The sequence below is a fragment of the Lineus longissimus genome, chromosome 9, assembly GCF_910592395.1.
Source record: "Lineus longissimus chromosome 9, tnLinLong1.2, whole genome shotgun sequence".
NCBI classification, from domain to species: domain Eukaryota; kingdom Metazoa; phylum Nemertea; class Pilidiophora; order Heteronemertea; family Lineidae; genus Lineus; species Lineus longissimus.
In genome coordinates, this window is record NC_088316.1 from 12,515,143 (window position 1) to 12,533,952 (window position 18,810).

The window sequence follows — 18,810 nt, forward strand, 5'->3', positions numbered from 1 at the left end:
AGAATGGGCTATCTCCCCTGGTCGATACCAGATGTTTGACACAGCTAAAAGCCATCACCAGAACTCTCTTGGGCACGACAATTCTCGTAAAAATACTTTCCATGCACCGACTTAAGCCGCCTTTATTTATTTCAAAGGCCAAGGTAAAACATGGCGTCGTAACCAATGGGTATATTGGTGTCGCTAACCCATTGTCTATCCAGATTGAACATGTTGGATGGCATCTAAACAACCATTTACTCATTTCAGGCTCAATATTCAGAATCGGCCTTAATAGATTGGTGAAACGAATGTTTATTCACTGGGTCCAGACGCAAAAAATATGACACAATATAAACTGAGCTCTGTGCAGGACAATATGACAATTCATATAATGATAAATGCACAATTCAAAACCATTTCATATTAAATCCAAGCAATTCCTATAAATCACACAAAAAATAAACTTGATATTTGGTCAATCTATTCAAGCCCAAATGACTGCTGCACAATGAAAATAGGTCTGGGATCTGAATGCAGAAATCTTCAAAAAAGTCCTAACCATCGAAATAGTAAAATGTTTTCTGATGGACATCCGACTAATTCATGTACACATGGCCTACTTCTAAGCTAATTTGGCAACTGAAAGGATGTTTTTTCTCACATGATAATGTCGAAACTTCATTTCAACTAGAAAATATATGGCATTGATAGATGGCTTTGCACTCTTCATATGGCTGATAACAATACAAAATGGCACTCTGATTTTAGGAAATTTCACACTGAAGATAATTGAAATGGCAAGGGCCATTGTGAATGACCAAGATTGAGCCATTTGAAGGAAAATACTGATAACTTTTCCTATTCACCTTAGGCTCGTCTTGCCTGCAGTGCCATTTTTCATGAAATGGAGTATAGTACTCAATCCCAGACATCAGAAACTGATTTACAAATAAATCCCACAGGAAAAGTGGTAATATCAGGTGGTCGTACATACCACGGCCTGGCTTCAAACATGCCGACCCATCAAAGAATCCAGGAAAGTTGAACAGACTTGAAGCCTGCAATGCACATGAACTCAAATAAGATATGCTCTGGAGCGGAAAACAGAAAATATGAGAATGCAGAGAAAAATCACTTCGTACAACACACTCCACCATGACAAAACAACAAAAGATGGAAAAGATGAAAAATACCCGGTCAGTCAACAGAGAGGCAAAGAAGAAACTATATCCAGAATATTATGGCACTGGTCCAGAAAGCGAATGTCCAATGATATAGGCAAGCAACTGGTACAAATCATCACAGGAACATGTGATCCAGAAAAAAATCACAAGATTAGGATCCAGCAACTATCACAAGAAGATTAGGATCCAGCAAAATATCACAGAATGGTAACTTCACAACTCACAGAAACCTGTCTCACAGCTTAGCACAGTGCATCCTCCGAAAACATTTGCACTGAAAAGCAGTGGTTTAGTGAGTAAATCTATCCACAAGCAGAACATCAAATGGCCAATAACCGACTTGTTGGATGCCGACGGCAATCATACCAAACTCTTTGAGTAAAATATCCACGCTGAACTTCCCCGTATAATCCATATCACCAACCATGCATAACAAAAGTAGAAGGTATGCTAACTCCACAAAAAGACTGTGAAGCTTGCTCTGAAAGCAGTGGTCAAGAATTAGAAATTTGTACATCCATCCTTCCACTCAACTCGAACAAGCAATACCTGTCTGCTTGCGCACAAAGTGAACTGTGAGCCGATGGAATCCTGTGGCTCAAAGCAATAACATTCTGCACTCGTAATGGTTCGACTCGCAGGTTATCAATGAATGACTATGATTGTGAACAGGGCAAATAAAATGCTGACGTTGTTCCCATCCATTGAGTGAGGGCTTTTTCGTCTTGGACAGTACCCTGGTCCAGCAATGGCCAGTCCTAAGACGAATGATCGTGGTCACCTCTTTTCTGTCTATGTCTGGGAAAGTGTTGCAAGGTCCCCTCTTTTCTCTTGCCAGTTGTTCTTGTGGGCCTGTTTCAAAAGTGTCTTTACTTCCCTGTAGGAGGTACTGGTGATTCTTCCTGATGTTGTCGGCTTCCATCTTTGGCAAGAAGATCAGCTTGGTCATTTCTTGGGATGTCACAGTGGGCAGGGATCCATTGTATCACAACTCTGCCGTTCTGTGAGAGGCTCATGAGGCGGACACTGAACTCTGGCTGTGGCCCAGTGCAATACATAGTCAGTAATTTGATCCAATTCTGGTTCCAATCTGGTGCTTGGACTTTTGAAGATCTGGAGCAGGCCTAACAGTCTTTGCCTCCCTGGGTCAACTTGATCCTTTTCAGGATCCAACTCTGCAAGCACCACAGAACTACAGTGGTTGACATAATCACTTACTGATATCAAATTCCAAGTTGCAAGTGATTGGCATTGTTTGTTTCTATGGCTGCCAATGTTGGTGGTCTGTAGTCATAGGGAAGCATGGTTTATCCGGCAAGGTAGGATTTCTTGACCCTCCTGGGAGACAAATCCTTGAGATAGGGGTTTTCCATTTCCAACTTGCCAAGGATGGATAGGTCAAAGCAGCATGCTTTCAAACACTCAAATGACCTTCCATAGTCACAGGAGACAAAGGAAACTGTACGCAACTGTCACAATTTTCAAACTTTTTTGCTTCCTACTAATATGATTTAGCTAATAGGGCAACACAAACTGTTCCCTGCCATCACAAAGCAAGTCCCAGAGAGCCAAGCAACACTGCATAGGCCTAAAAAACAACCTGACAACAAACTCAAATTCCAAGTTAACACAGTATATCCATCTTCTAACTATCCCAAATTCCTGGAAACAATCACTCAGAGTGCTGAGCAGCAACAGTACTCAACTCCTTTGAAAGTTGTGCTATCCACATAATCAAATCAAAGAGTGGCTGCAGAAATTACATCTTTTACCAGTTTACCTCTTCAATCAACTTGTACCCAGAATAGATTCATCTTCAAAGCTGGACTTTGCAAACCATTATCACAAACAAGGCACAAAATCGACATATCCATACAAGATTATCGACACTACAAAGATGTTCTCCTAGATAATGTTCACCTTCAGCATGGCATACAAACTATGCCAAAGCATCATCAAACCTAGATATCCAAATGCAAGTTTCAAATATCAATTTATTATGAGAAATAATGGCCCATGAAACTGATCCCCAGGCCTAGATAATGGGCCTGGTAATAGTAATGCTGGCAAGGATGATATATGAGCATGGCAAGTCCAGACGAGCAACAGTAAATCACCTTTCCACGACAGTAAATTGAAACCTTCCACAACTGTAAATAAAACTTTTTATGAATTTTTTTTTTAATCAAAATTCAAACCACAAGATTAGATCAGATTGCCCGTTTTTGCTGTCTGTTTCCAATCGTGGTTAACAGTTCAGTTCAAAAGTAATATTCTTTTTACCAACACATTTGTCTGACATGCATTTTCCCCAGATGCACACGCTCGCAAGTAAGTCAGGCAGACAAAAAGATATTCTAGAGAGTTTCAATGAGTTCAGTTGGCAAGTTTATGGTGTTTTCATTCAGTTGTTAACCCTATAACACCTAGAGCCACTGCCAGCGCAAGTGCTTATTCCCCTAGGCCCCGACGTGATTTTAGCTGGAAATCACATTTTTTGCGATTGGTTCAGTTTTTTTACAAAATGACATAGGTGAACTTCCAAATACTGTATTATAAGTCCCGTTTATTTAAAAGAAGATGAAATTCCCTATTAGATAGGGTACATCCAAATCGGAATCAAACAAACGATCCATATCAGCAATTCAAATGTCCAACCTGAATTTACTGGCTTGAAGAGAAACAAAAACTTAATCGTCAAATATCACAAAAACTTCTATAGCAACCACCATTGTTCATCCAGGCATTTGAAAGCTTAAGTTTCATAGATTAATAATAGGCGGCGCTCTGAAGGAGATCGGTAGCTAAGCGCGCGAAATTTGAATATGGGTGTGCGGGCGTCACAGGGCGCCTCCAGTGAGATCGGCGCCGGGCGTCATAGGGCGCCTCCAGGTGTTATAGGGTTAAATTGGCCCAAACCACCAAGTTTGGAGTACACATACAAAGGCTAAAGGTTGATTGAGATCAAATCAGTTCCTATTCTACAATTAGAAACCCGATGGATAATTTTAGAGTTCAGCTGGGTAATCTCAAACCACAGGATTACTAAGGAAAGGGATGGTGTGGGGTGCATCTTGTCTCAACCTTTGAAGTTGAAAGTGGAGGCTTACTATTTATTAGTAATGCTTGTAATTAATAGGTGGGGAAGTAAATCATGATTAATCACGAAATAAACACAAACAAATCATGATTCATTGATTTCCAGTTATAGATTTCGTGGGATTAGGAAATTATGGAATATGGCAGTCAGGTTCACTTCTTGGTTGTGTGGAATAGATCATTCAAAATGGCCAAAGCGGCAGCCATCTTGACCTCGACTAGCAGTGAGAAGAGGAGGCTACATCATTCACGTAGCATATAGGAAATCTTCCAGAGGCTTTACCGACAGTGTTGAAAATAAAGATCCCCAAGAAGAAGGTTTTCAGAGCTCTTTCCACACGCCAAGAGACAAATAGTGTTTTTACACCATTTTTTGCTTGACTGTATCCAAATGAGACCACAAACTGAATGTCTTTGTGAAAGAAAAGGCCTATATGCAGGGTAACCATATTTTCCTTGCCAAAGTGCTTTGGCATCCCGAAGTGCTTCAGTTGGGGGCAAGAGGAGAAGGGATAGGATGCGTGTCAGATAGCTTGATGCAGTGAAGCGAGATGGTGTGGCAGCTGGTTTTGGTGAAGACTTGTTGGAAGCAAGCAAAAGTTGGTGAAGGCCCCTCGCAGTTTTGATGGTCCAGATCATCACTCCAATATTGATTCTACCTCAATATATCACATTCAGTGATGACAAGTAGGCAAGCCTTACTAAAAATTTATTGAAATTTTATAGTCACTGCCTTGATAGATGTAACATAAAACTTACAATCTCTTTTTTTGTAATGTAAGCATTGATCAGAAGATGAAATACAAATGCATTATGATCCTTACAGAAGACATATAAATGGAAACATGAGCACCAAATAATGCACCAGGAGGATAATGTTGATGATTGGTCTGCAGATAACCCTTAGATGACTTGCAATTTATAGCAGACGTTCTGATATCTGCAGCCCTTGTTATTTTTCAAATGTCAAAGATGAGTCCCAATAATTGCTCCAAGATAGGGGCTGTGATTACTTTAATGTATCTAAATGTGAAAGCAACATGCTTCTTTGATGTTTGACTTGCACAATAAGACCAGGACTAAGATGATGAAAGATGTAAAAGGAAGCGCGGAAGATTATGCTGATTAATGGTCCTCAAGGAAGACTGAGTCTCACAGAGTTGACTATAAGATATGATGATCGTTGAAGAGATTCATCCGTCATGTAGTAATCAAGTCAGAATAGAGATTCTTCAATCAATTACAAAGCATTTGAGTGTTAGAGAACTAACCTCCAAACTTACGACGTCAACTGTCCATCGAGATCATCGACCAGGAGTCACGAAAACTCCACTGGAAGATCAGGGAGGCAGTGCACATACAACTCCAGAAAGCCAAGCCGAACCGAAACGATGGATGGGAGCTCCCAAGGCCTACCTACCACTGCTCCGTAAGGAGGCGAGGGGGAGGGAAATCTACCCTCTTAAACCATTACAGACCTTATCTCCAACCAGCTTTGCCCATCCACAAGTTTTGGCGGGATCTCCCAGCTGATGACCTCATCCTACCATTGATGCCGCGATATTGACAGGACTAACAAGATGTGACAACCTCCAAGAAGACTATCTTGCGGCAGACACCCAATTTATGACTACACGTTGTCATTCACACAGTCAAACCTGTCGCAGCTGAATCTTTGTCCCCTCGCCTCTATCCACATATTTCTTTCAGCATGATAAGCGAAGTAATTTTTTTGGACAAAATGTTCTCCATTATTAACTCTTTCAGTGCCAAGGACGTACATGTACGTCCTAAATATTAAGGTATTTTAGTTCCTCCAGACGACACCAGATGTCCCCAGCTACTCAAATGTGGTTCATATGGTTTCTCTGGCCTGGGGCGTCCAAATTGAATAATTTTTTCGACTGAGAGGGTGGGGTGGGGTTTGCCACCCCTCATTTTAGGTGAAAAATGGTGAAAATCGGCCAAAAATACCACTCCCTCAAAAAAATTTAGAACATAATCCTAGTATGCCCCTACTTATTACTGCTGTTTTATTGAAACAGGAGGTAAAGACAAAGGTTTTGAAGAATTTTGATGAGTGTATCTCAATTATTTTTGTGAGATTTTGGGTAGTGACAATGCCCAAAAATGCCCAAATCCTGGGCACTGAAAGAGTTAAGATGACTATCACAATCAATCCTAATGCCATTACACAGAGACCTAACACCGAAAACCAAAATCTCATCACATTATTCAATCAGCACCTGCCGCCACAAAATGATGTTTTTTTAATAACACGAATCACGATTTTTTGACGTGGCGTGGGAGTAGCCTGTGGTTCCGTTGATAATCACAGTCAAAGTACAGCCCACAACGGTATAGTAGGACAAAGAAGGGATTGGTATTGGCAAGAATTGATTCTTGCTAAAGTGTTTTTCATATCATTCTGGCCAAGGTACTTAGTTGAACTCAGGAATGTGACCAGATAACATTTACCAAACGATAATGGTGTTGCACAACACTAGATTATCCTAAAGGTAGGGCTAACCAGTGTTCTATCACGTTCTCAACTAGTTGGTTAAGATGACACCGGCTGCCCAGGGCTGTGTAACATTCCCATTTGTGATTACATTTACGTGACAACAGGTCAGTCAGTACCTTTGGCCAGATCTATCTGAAAAACACTTTAACGGTGAGGTGGTCATCTTAAAGAGATCCAGTCGTGACACAAGTCTATATTGTACTTCATGATTGTCCCTTACGCCTTGACCCCAAGGTGAACAACTGCTATATACGTGCTGCTCTAACCTTTCTCAGATTACATCAAGCTCTGCCAATCAAGAAATGTCACAGTCACATTCAGTGGACAGCGTGGGCATCATATAGGGATGGATTGTAACCCATCAGATGGATCAAAGCCGGTAGGAATTGCCCATGTTAGAGACCTGCTTTTAATCACCATGTGTTACACTCTCATCAGTCCTTAACACAAAAGAATGAAAAGAAAATCGCACAAGTAGGAAAAAGTCAAGATATTGATAAGATATCGATCTGATCACGATACCTTTACTTCGGATGATGAGCACGATGACAATGACAGCTGATACGCCTGATGTAAGAGAAGCTTTATAGATAATCGAGACGAGAGATGATACCCTGAGATGTTATCGTCATACGTCAGTAAATGTCACTTACTCCAGATGACCTTTTTCACCGATTCATAACTACGCATCTTTTAATTTCTAAAGACAGATGCACTGATGCTTTGAGGGATGGCTCTGATGCTGTACGAGGCATGACGTGCCCTTTGTTTTGTTACATCATGTATTGCCACAAAAAAAAGATAATCAAAATGATTTAAAACCGCTGCAATGAAAAGCAGGGATTGCCAACGAAAACAGTTTATTTACTGTTCATTGTGAAGAGAAATTCAAAGCTGCACCCTGCTTGTTTGTACATGTAGCCGAGATGCTGGAAGCTAAGCGTGGGTGTGACCATTAGGGCCACTTTCTCGTTGTAACAGATCCTTTATTTGCTGAAAGCAACATAAAGAAGGATATAGGGTAGAATGGGGTAATTGTAGCCCCGGTTTATTTTAAGCCCCTGCATTCTTTGATGCATGGGGATATCAATCAATATCATAGGCAGGGGCTACAATTACCCCATTCTACCTTACTGTACTGTCGGTTTGGCAGTAAACCATGATTGGGTCAGGTATTCGAAAAAGCTGGATCACCACCACCTGGATTGCAGCGGGCACTTTTTGCAGCTATCACATAGTTGGCAGTTTGGTGAACTTGCCTCTTTGGCGTAAATTTAGTGTTTTGATAACACTGCAACAGCAATTTCAAATAAATTTTGTTTTTCGCGTAGTTTTATTTTCGTGAAATTACAACAGTGCGCACCAAAAGTTTCCAGTTTACAGTATCATAACCATACCCTACGATCAACTGATGAAACTAACTTATAAACTCAACAGTGCACACAACCTCTTTAAACATGTTAAACAAACGACGCAATTCACCAACCAGTTCAAACCGATCTCCTCTACCTTTCTCATTGCAGTCAATTTAAATGGCTAACAATGTGTTAAACCCTATTATTTTGGTTGATTAGTTTCCAATTGGGACCAATTATTTCATTATTGATAATATATGACAAATCATTGGAAACAATGTCACAAATAACAATCTTGCTCGAGGCTTCTGCAAATGACGATTTAATAATTGAATATGATTGGTTGTATATTAAGTGGTTTAAACAGTCCAACGATGTCATAATGTTCATATGTCTTATGGAGCAATCACAAATTTTCAGTGGAAAAATCCCTAATTTTTCATGGAGCAATCACATATATTTATGGAACAATCACACATTTTTTTATGGAACAATCACATATTTTTATGGAACAACCACAATGCCTCATCCAATCTGTCAAATTTGTTTCTAACACGCATCTAACCAGTTGCAGATTGCTCCCCGAAGATTCCGTCAGGTTTCTTAATGGACGAGCTACCCAAGAAAGACGTCCCGTCCCTATCAGATTCGCATTTTGTTGTTGCCTAATCACCCACAAGAGGGTGTCCGTACAGTTATCTTCTCGCATTGTCGGCAATGCAAGAAATTAAGGTTTGAAAGTTAACTTTTTTCAAGCCTAAAGATTCTTCTTCTAAGAAATAACACCCAAAGAGAATGCCCTACATTGTAATTTGGTTCGAGATATTCAGAAATGTTGCACATCGGTCTTATTTTCACAATTGCTCTTGTATTTTCATCAAACCTACCTGAAATTGATTGTAACATCTTGTCCCAGCTTTTCAATACATTCGAAAGTTCATTCTGAACACAACCGCTAGTTTTGACCTCTCTAATCAGGACACCCCTCTCTTAAAGACAACATTTGTCAGTCCCGAGGGTGTCCTTAATAGAGAGGTTCTACTGTATTTTCAAAGTTTTTATAAATCGTTTCTTTAATTTGTGATCGATCCAATAAAATCTTAAGCTAGTATTGAATCTTGAAAATTGGATAGTGGCCATTTTCAATCGATTTCTAACCAAAAGGTGATTTCTGTAAGCAGCTTACCGAGGAGCAGAGCCATTTTCAAAATCGAAATTTCTCAGAAATACAGGCAAGCCAGTGTCAGAGCCAATAAACGGTCAATAGAAACTGACGGTAAGATTATTAAAGTTTTACAGAGTTCAATCGGGACCATGTGTAACTGCTCTGATATATCAATCAAGGGTTGTAATAGTTGCTCATTTTAACCCTTGAAGCTCATGCAGCCCCTTCTAGTGAGTCAATCTGGAACAACTGAAGTCAAGGTACGGGAGGCAATTATCCACGGCTTATCAATATATCAGACTAGTACTTGTAGCTGTCTAAGCAGCTCTTGAGATGAGAGGTATATGAGCCAGTTCATGACCCCTTGGGGTTGGGGAAATATGCCTTTTAACACTTTCACAGAAAGCAGGCAAAGGAGAACACTTCGGAGAGAAGGCTTTGGGGAATTCATGGAGCCATCTCAATGAGTTATATTGCCATACTTGTATGGACTGGCTCTCCTATCTAGAGCCATCCTGATGGCTTAATGGTTAAGGTGTCTGCCTCGTGAACGGAAGGTTGAAGGCTTGAGGCCTGCTGGTGACCTCTTTCAGTTGGCAAGAACACTTTGAAAATGCCGATCAAAGAACTAATGTTGACGAATCCTACTCAAAAGTGTGGCCACACATGGGGAAGGCCATCAATGGGGAAGGTACAGTAGTATATCCACATCTCCTGAAACAAGCAACTTCTGAACATGGTGAATGTTGATCTGACAATCTGACGATCAGACCAGGTCACCCCTTACACAAAGACTAGATACAGTCCAAATCACAACTGACATCCCTTAAATCGCGACAATGGCCCATCAGGGGGCGCCACTTACACGCTACCCAGCGTATAGGTCACGCAGAAGTCACGCCTAATATACACGCAACTTTCACGAACACAGTGGTAAGCATGTCACTGGCCCATCATCGACATACAACCCAGCGCCCAGTCCTGTGTACGCTGTCTGCAACTGACGCAAAGCGGAGGGGATGTTAATTGTGACATGGACTGTACAAGAACTTGGACCATAAGAATCAAATAAAACACAGTTGAACGTGCCAGAGCAGACACCTCGCTAATCAGGACACCTCTCTATTAAGGTCAACATTTGTCAGTCCCGAGGGTTTCCTTAATAGAGAGGTTCTAGTGCACTTCAGAATGGTTAAACTTCAGAACTTCAGAACCTCAGAATGGCAAGATCCTATTTCATTTTACTAAACTGGCAACCTTTACGCTCAAGCGGCCGCCAAATATCCTTACAAACTCCTAAATCGAAATTAAAGGAAAAATAATTTCGCACAAGAAATCGATCTGCAAAATCCTCATCACTAAACAATAGAATCTATCACACAATACCAGTAATTTTATCATACATGTAACCACGGATACTCCTGCAATGTGTCCTGAATTGCTGACATACTAGTCAGCTGATCCGAAATGCTGAAATCTGCCACGCGACAACGAATGGGAGACATCTAACGTTAACGGCAGATTCATTAGCCAATCAACAGGTGAATACAATGTCGGAAAGCTAATAACCAATGACGACAGAGATCTTTTTAATGTCTCTGCGGAGATGAGGTTAAATAAATTTCTTTCACAAATATAGGTAAACTATCATTTTTTGCACACTTCTGACAAACTTTGCAAATAGAGTGTATGTATAACTGTAGAAAGTTGACAGTATCTGAGCTGTGTGTAAATGATTGTGAGTGTGTAATGTTAACCCTCTGATATTCCGACAATAAATCCAACACCAATCTCTCATTCCGGATGCCTCAACTTACATGACAGAGCTGCAACCTGCCAATAACATTTGTACAGTAGAACCTCCCTTTAGTGTACACCTCTCTATTAAGTACGCCTTCTTTATTATGGACACTGCATTTGGTCCCAAGCTGGACATTGCCACTGAAATTGAGCTCTGTAATCGGGACAACTCTCAATTAAGGACAGCACTTGTCAGTCCAAAGGATGTCTTTGAGTTGCTGTAAAGTCTACCAATTCGATAATGACAGATTAACAAGCCAATCAAATGCCTGTGAACACAAGGTCAGAAACGTAAACAATCGTAATGTGCTTTATGGTGCTGCATAGACAAGTTCAATCGTTGTCAATTTGACGGATTTGAAAAAAAATTTGAGTACCAGTAATAAATGTTTGCAAATAAGCATATGGTAAAGGGGTAAAGGGTTAAATAATTCTATATCCTTCGGCAGTTGAAGAAAGTACTTGTTGTATACTGAATATAGCACAAGAAATAAACCGGATTAAATAATGTCTGGCACCCAAGATCAAAATGTTACTAAATCCGTCTTTCTGGCGATATTTATAACCACTGAAAGCTCTTATGTTTATTCCGCATAATCGGGAAATCTTACTGCTGACGTATTCAAGATGGCCGCCAAGATCGCGCAATGAACAACTAGAATTATTTCTGGCAGTTTTATCTGGTTGTTTATGCAAATGAAATTGTTTATTTACACAAACTTAGATATCCACTACTTTCTACAGCACACTTTCCTAACAGCTAGTTAGCAATGTTATATACCTATAGTATTTAGATCAATGCTTTTTCCTTGGTGCCAATTTTCAATATCCTTCTGTTGATTCACCATGAGCAAAACGGGCATTTGAAAATGTGCCTCTCAAACAAATATTGATTTCAAAGTCCAGGTTTGTCCATGCATATCAGATCAGACTGAAATTCATTGTCAGAGGTTGCCTGGCCTGAGGGGTCCTGTGTACAAAGTTTCAAGTTCATAGCCCTAGCGGTTAAGAAACATGAGACTGTTTTTGAAATAGGATACGACGACGGATGATGACGACGACGACGACGACGGACACTGCGGTATTGTATAGACTCACCTAGACGGTGAGCAAACAAGTGGACTTCTGTAAATGCCACTATAAGTCTTTGCCATAGGTGGCAGCAGCAGTTTGAGGCGTGATTTAAGAACACCATCAAAATTTGGTGACGCTAAAATTTGGCGAACTTGCTCATTTTCACTTGGCGATAGAAAAAATATCACCTTTGCTGCCGAAATTTAATGGTTAATGTATAAGAGTTACTTTTGAGTTAGTGATAGATGGTACCTTCAAGAAAAATGTGAAAAATATAATGCTCGGAAAGAAATTTCAGTTCACTGTACATACATGCCCAGCGCATTATCTGTCCGACCCCTGCTGCCACCTATGGAGGTAGGTTTACACCACTTGTAAACAAACACTGAGTTCGACTAGGCAATATTCCAATTTGACAAAACAACTTACCTGACAATGTGATGTGTTTGAATTCCAAATTTATCATTTTTGGATAAGAAGAAAGATCCAATCATGAAATAGACATGAAAAGAGAAAAGAAGAAGCATACATGCACATTGTTTGAAATGGATATTTACGAAGGAAGCGTTGTTTTTTCATTTTTTTAAATATTAGACAACGTATCTTACCGGGACCAACCGGGAATTGAACCCAGTACCTCAGAGGTGACAAGCACTGAAGTTTCCACTGTGCCACTCCGACAGCCTGACAGATCTTGAGATGGTCCCTAAAAACTCGGTGACGTTGGCACCATCAGATATTGAGATGGTCCCCACACACTAAGCAGTAATGAACATGTTTTTACCAAAGGAGACAGAAGCTAATTAAGCCTGTTAGTAAAAAATGCCGGGACAAGAACAAGAACAAGGAAAGACGCTTAGGGCCGATGTTGAGATCATTATAGCTAAATCGACTACGAAAGGTCAAATGCTTGGCAAAAACTGATTATGCTGCCAACCGTAAGAGTGCTTGCCATGATAGGAATTGGGACAATTATAGCGGAAACGAGAGTAGTTGTCAGTCCATCTGATGTAAGAAGCTGATTCAGTGGAATAGTCCAGTCTGGTCAATGTTTCTTACTCCGAGGATGAGGAGAATGTTTTAATCAAGTTCTGCAGTGTTAAGTCTAAGGACTTAACTAAAGGAGATAACACCAAGCGCCCTCTACCCAGATGTCTTTCTTCACACACTTTTATGCCTGGTACATGTAGCTACAAACGAAAGTGGCATTCTCTTTATTTTCCACAACTCTTGCATCTTATAACACGAAAAAGATATTGCCTGCACACCCTTTAATAATGCACGCGCATTAAATCAATTACCTCACTGCTTTACTTGAGGCAAATTATTCCATAAGAAGAACTTCTCGACATGTTCATTATGGCGTTTTTTTGCTGCCAACACTGTTTTGTAATCCATCAACACAATGACATTGAGATACCAGAGGACATAAAGTAGACGAGATAAACATGCTGTGCTAAATCGCAGCAAAAACAAGCGATTTATGCAACCTGCGATTATAATCGCTGTTACGTGCAATAAGAAGATCACTTGTCTGCGGGTAATTGCTGGTTTGTTATTTATCGCCGCTCACTGCAATTACTGATTCTCGCCACATCTGCGACGACCATTGCAAACAAGCGATTATAGTCGCATGTGATTTATATCACAGACAGCTGCAATTTGAATCACTTGTTCGCGGGTAGCACCAAAATACAACATGTCGGAGTCCCACAAAAGCACTGAAAAATGAGTCTTGGGAGAAAATACCAGACTGGCAATAAGGATATAGTTTGACTTAAAGGGATACACCATTTGTAATTACTGGTGGTCCAGGAAAAAAAGCAGTTATAGACAATGGTGTAGTGCAGTTTCTATGCACACAAATTAGTTGAAACTTGGTAATAATAGTATTTGTACATCTGCATACAAAACGTCATAGTTGAAGTTTATATACAGTACATATTTACACAATTTGATATCTTTAAATTCAATTAATAAATTTCAAATATTTCAGGAACAGCATCAACCTTTATGGGGTTTATATTAAGAACATGTTTGTTGTATGCACCAGAATGCATATAATGATTCTAGAAACATTTTCATGTTGCAAGCCGCCTTTACACAGGATCACTGAACATTCCAATAGTGCAAGCCCTGCATTAACTCGCAGACCCCCCCCCTCCACACTTAAGAATCAAATTAGCAAATTTTGAGCAAGGACAGATTGCCTCAGTTGATCAATTTGTCAGCACATTTTAATTGCATTAACTGTTAATCAATTTATGAGGTTTACTACAGAGGAATGTTTTAATCACAATTTGATGCTAATTTGAAATCGTTCTGTGGCTTCAGAGGAATTTAATGTGATTGTTAAATTACGTTTAACAATGTTGTTAGAATGGTTCTTTAATTTGGAGCTTCAGATGCTTGGTTTTAAACAAGACTGCTCCGCACAGACTGAAAATGCACACTAAAACCTGACACGACAGCTGAGGTGTTTGGCAATGATTTAAGGTCTACTCAAGCAGTCTTGATTTGACAACCAAGGGCCTACAGCAAGGTATTAATTTCCAGTCTAAAAGGGCTAAAAGTATTATTTGCCATCAAATTTAAACCTCTTAGTCCTTGGTTGCGACATCAAGGTCTGCTGCAATCAATACGGCCTTGTAGAATAATGCCTGAATTAACAGTCTGCATGACCTCGGCAAACAATCTTGCCCAACAGAAGCCTGAAAAAGCTCATTGTGTAGCACAGTCAGCTCATTGTGTACCACAATCAGCTCGTTGTGTACCACAATCAGCTCGTCGTGTACCACAATCAGCTCGTTGTGTACCATAATCAGCTCGTAGTGTACCACAATCAGCTCGTAGTGTACCATAATCAGATCATAGTGTACCACAATCAGCTCATAGTGTACCACAATCAGCTCATAGTGTACCATAATCAGTTCATAGTGTACCACAATCAGCTCATAGTGTACCATAATCAGTTCATAGTGTACCATAATCAGCTCATTGTGTACCACAATCAGCTCATAGTGTACCATAATCAGCTCATTGTGTACCAAAATCAGCACAAGTACTAGCCTGTGTGTTTTTTGGTTTCGTAAATGGTATTTGAGAGAGAGCAATCACATGATTCAATGCGTCAAATAGCATAGTGCTGTCATCCAACCAACCTCACGGTAGGCTATGTTGGCAATGGAACTAGCTAATTCAAGGATTAAAGCAATCAGAGTAAGATGACTTACCCAAGGTCACAGGTGATGTATCAATGCTGGGCACCTAACTGGAATGTTAAACTGGACTCAAAATGGACACATCAACCATTAGAACACTTTCTCTTTCGCCTTCTCCCTGTTCAATCTGCGCTTGTAGACAGTGCCATCAATGAGGGAAATGATATGATACATTTTGCAGAGCTACTTAACTGGCTCCACAAAGGTCTACATAAATATTTTCTAAGAGTTTCACTCTTCACAATATCACCTTGTCTCCCCCTGATTCAGCATGTAAACTTCAAAACTGACTCATTTGTTTGATTCCCAGGCAGGTGTTACTAAGTTAACTTGTGTGCAGGTGCTAATAAGCTGCCCCCACCCTCCCCCAGCGGGCTCATTGAGTGCACCAGACTCGATAATAGAGGGAAAATTAAGTTTCCATACATCATTATTCAAAATTCTTAAAGGGACAACTTGGGCATGAGATATGTTGGTTTTTCATACAAAAATTAATTCCAGCAGCGCCACGACATCTCCAGAGGAGATAAAAAATGCGCTTGAACTTGTATAAACCAAAGGCCAGCCTGAAGTTCACAAGCCATGTCCACTGCCTAGCAAGATCACTCTGGCGAACAATGGCGAAAATCATTATCTGAGATCAGCATAAGTGTGATACCGCATGTGGCGGCACACAGTGGCAAGCAGGGGTATTATCCTCTCGGCCAGGTCATTTCTCCACCCACGTTGTCCCTTTAACGGCTCAGTCAACTGGTGAGTGTACACAACACCGTGTAATGCTTTGTTCATGCACTGACGATGCTATGAGATTTTTATAGGCACTAAATTAGCTCTATTCAGACCTAACCAACAACTAAGATGGATTTCTAACTTGCAAATGATATTTCTCAAGCAAGGGTCTTACAACTATGAATATAACTCTCCTTTACTGGATTAGGGCCATTTTGAGAAAATTTAGCGAGCTGCCCCTTTGCGATGTCATAGAATCAGCAGCAACTGGGCAAAAGTACATCACAGCTATCCATCTAATCGAAAACACTCATCAAGAGAGACTTTATGGGTGCCAGTCGATAGTCTAGTCTAGCCAGTCTGGTTGTAGACCAGTTTATTCAAGAAATTGCTCACAGAATCCACATGGGAGGCCAATGGAATAGAGGCCTCTTTGTTCCTCTCATCAAATAGTAAATAAATATTGGTGATTTGTAAATGTTTAGGTCACTCATAGTTGGTATTTACAATCTGGCAATGATGTCCAGATGGAAGAGGAAACGTTGAGAACCACAGTACTGCCATCTATAAGAACTAATGACGAAACTAACATACTGAGGCAAGAGAGACAAGGCAATCTGATGTAGCCTAATTCACTTCGGATCCAGATCACAAAACTACATGGAATTACTTTCACATCCTCCTCATGGTCAATAGAAAGTTTGTGAAAAGCTTTATACGGCCAGAAGCCATCACTTCCAAAATCATCCAGTAAAAATCCACATCTTCTAATCCCAGGGGGCCATTCCTAATGACATGTAGAGCATTCTTATCAAACTATGCCTGATAATGACCCACGCAGAGCAAATAGACCCCGTCTTTCAGTCAAGCCCCATAATAGGTGAAGATATCACCACCCTGTGAGGGCCCCATACTTTTTAACTCCACATCATTCTTACTGTAGAGGGCCAGACTTTAATCATATTTCCCCAAACTCGAGTTGCAAGAGGTCCATAAATACCACTATAAAAGGGTTATGCTTGAGATTGTACTTCAGTAATATGGGTGAGGGATGACAAATTTTCCAACAAAAGTGGTTGGGGATTTGAGACAGTTGTACCCATTGGAGGGTGTCTATCGGAAACTCAGGCTACAAGGATGCTCAACACTGCCCCCATGGGCCGACTCCCCCCTCAGCAAATTTGAGGGGGGGCCAGCGCTCCTACCAATAATTATAAAGAGACGTTCGACTTACTTGAGAAAAGCCAATCTAAATATGAGATTGTCATCCTTCCTGTTGTCTATGAATATAATCCTCAAATCTGATATTGAACAGTAAAAGTCAAGTGCCTCAAAGCAAGTGTTCCGAACTCCAGTTGTAGTTTAACACAGCACCTCAAGCAAGAAAGTAACTCACAGTGACTTAGTCAAAATGATGTCACTTCCTTCGAAGAAAACAAGTCAGCCTTCCTACATGTAATAGAGACCCACAAGTCTTCCTATTGAAAATATATGATATCATCGTTATAGAAGTATATCATACAGAACAGTTCCAAAGTAGCTTGGGTGGGTGGTCGCAGAGTTTATTTAACTCTCTTGCATGTTTTTCTTCTGCCAAAGACAGCATGATGGACACATTTTCTTCCACTGGGGAAGGAAGGACAGGAGGCAAACAGCAGGGGAGGAGGACAAGATATTTCACATTTAAACCTTCTGCCCAAACACTTCTGAGGGGCACGACCTAAATAAAAGATTGTGGAATTTCCAAACACGGTTCCCATAGATTGTTCACTTCAGACCTACAGCCAGTATTTCTCTGACAGAAGAAACGTTACGTACATTACAATAGGAATGAATAGAAACTTATAGTATATCTTCTGAGTATCAAATGTATTTATCTGTCAGAAGAAACGTAACGTACATTACAATAGGAATGAATAGAAACTTATAGTATATCTTCTTAGCATCAAATGTATTTCTCGGACAGAAGAAATGTAATGTATCTTACAATAATAATGAAAGGGAGCTTAAAGTATATCTTCTTAGCATAAATTTGTTTCTCAATAATGAGGGAGGACATGCAAATCCCAATACATACTGACCGTCAATTTCAATCCGAAAACACTTCCTATTGGCACTATTCCTTTTTGTATCAAAAATTCCATTGACTAAATTAGAGTTGTCGAGATTTAGAGCTGAATCTAAGCAAGTTTAAGTAAAGTTACAATAAATCGATAAATCGATAAATCGTTCCTACCTGGAATTTCTTGTTCCGACTTCCATGTACCTGCATCCTGGAATGAGGAAACAAACATACGTTCAGCTTTTTACACTCTATTTCTAAATATTTGGTCACGAAGATATTCAACCTCTTACATTTACATTCTATTTCTATATTCAATATTGGTCACAGACTATTCACCACAAAATGGCACTCTTGATTTTCAGCACAGAAATTTAAACATTCGAACAAAATATTTTATTTCATCACAAACTTTGAAGTCCAATGTACTGAGGCGCCTCTCTATTAAGGACACCCTCGGACTGACAAGTGCTGTCCTAAATAGAGGTCTCCTGATTACAGGGGTCAATTTGAATGGAAGTGTCAAGTGTGGGACCAAAATCAGAGTCCTTAGTGGTGAGGGTGTACTGCTAACAGAGGTGTCTGTTAAAAGAGGTTCCACTGCTAAGTCGTTCT

General features: G+C 40.2%; 1 protein-coding gene across 4 annotated transcripts in view; it reads right to left on the reverse strand.

The window, feature by feature from the left end:
- LOC135494012 (uncharacterized) overlaps positions 1-18,810 on the reverse strand; it is a 133,563-nt gene that overhangs the window by 56,465 nt on the left and 58,288 nt on the right. For all 4 annotated transcript variants that reach the window (XM_064781742.1, XM_064781741.1, XM_064781743.1 and 1 more), the window contains one exon: positions 18,370-18,406. In XM_064781742.1, coding sequence (XP_064637812.1) covers positions 18,370-18,406 — 37 coding nt within the window. The remainder of the gene's footprint in view (positions 1-18,369; positions 18,407-18,810) is intronic.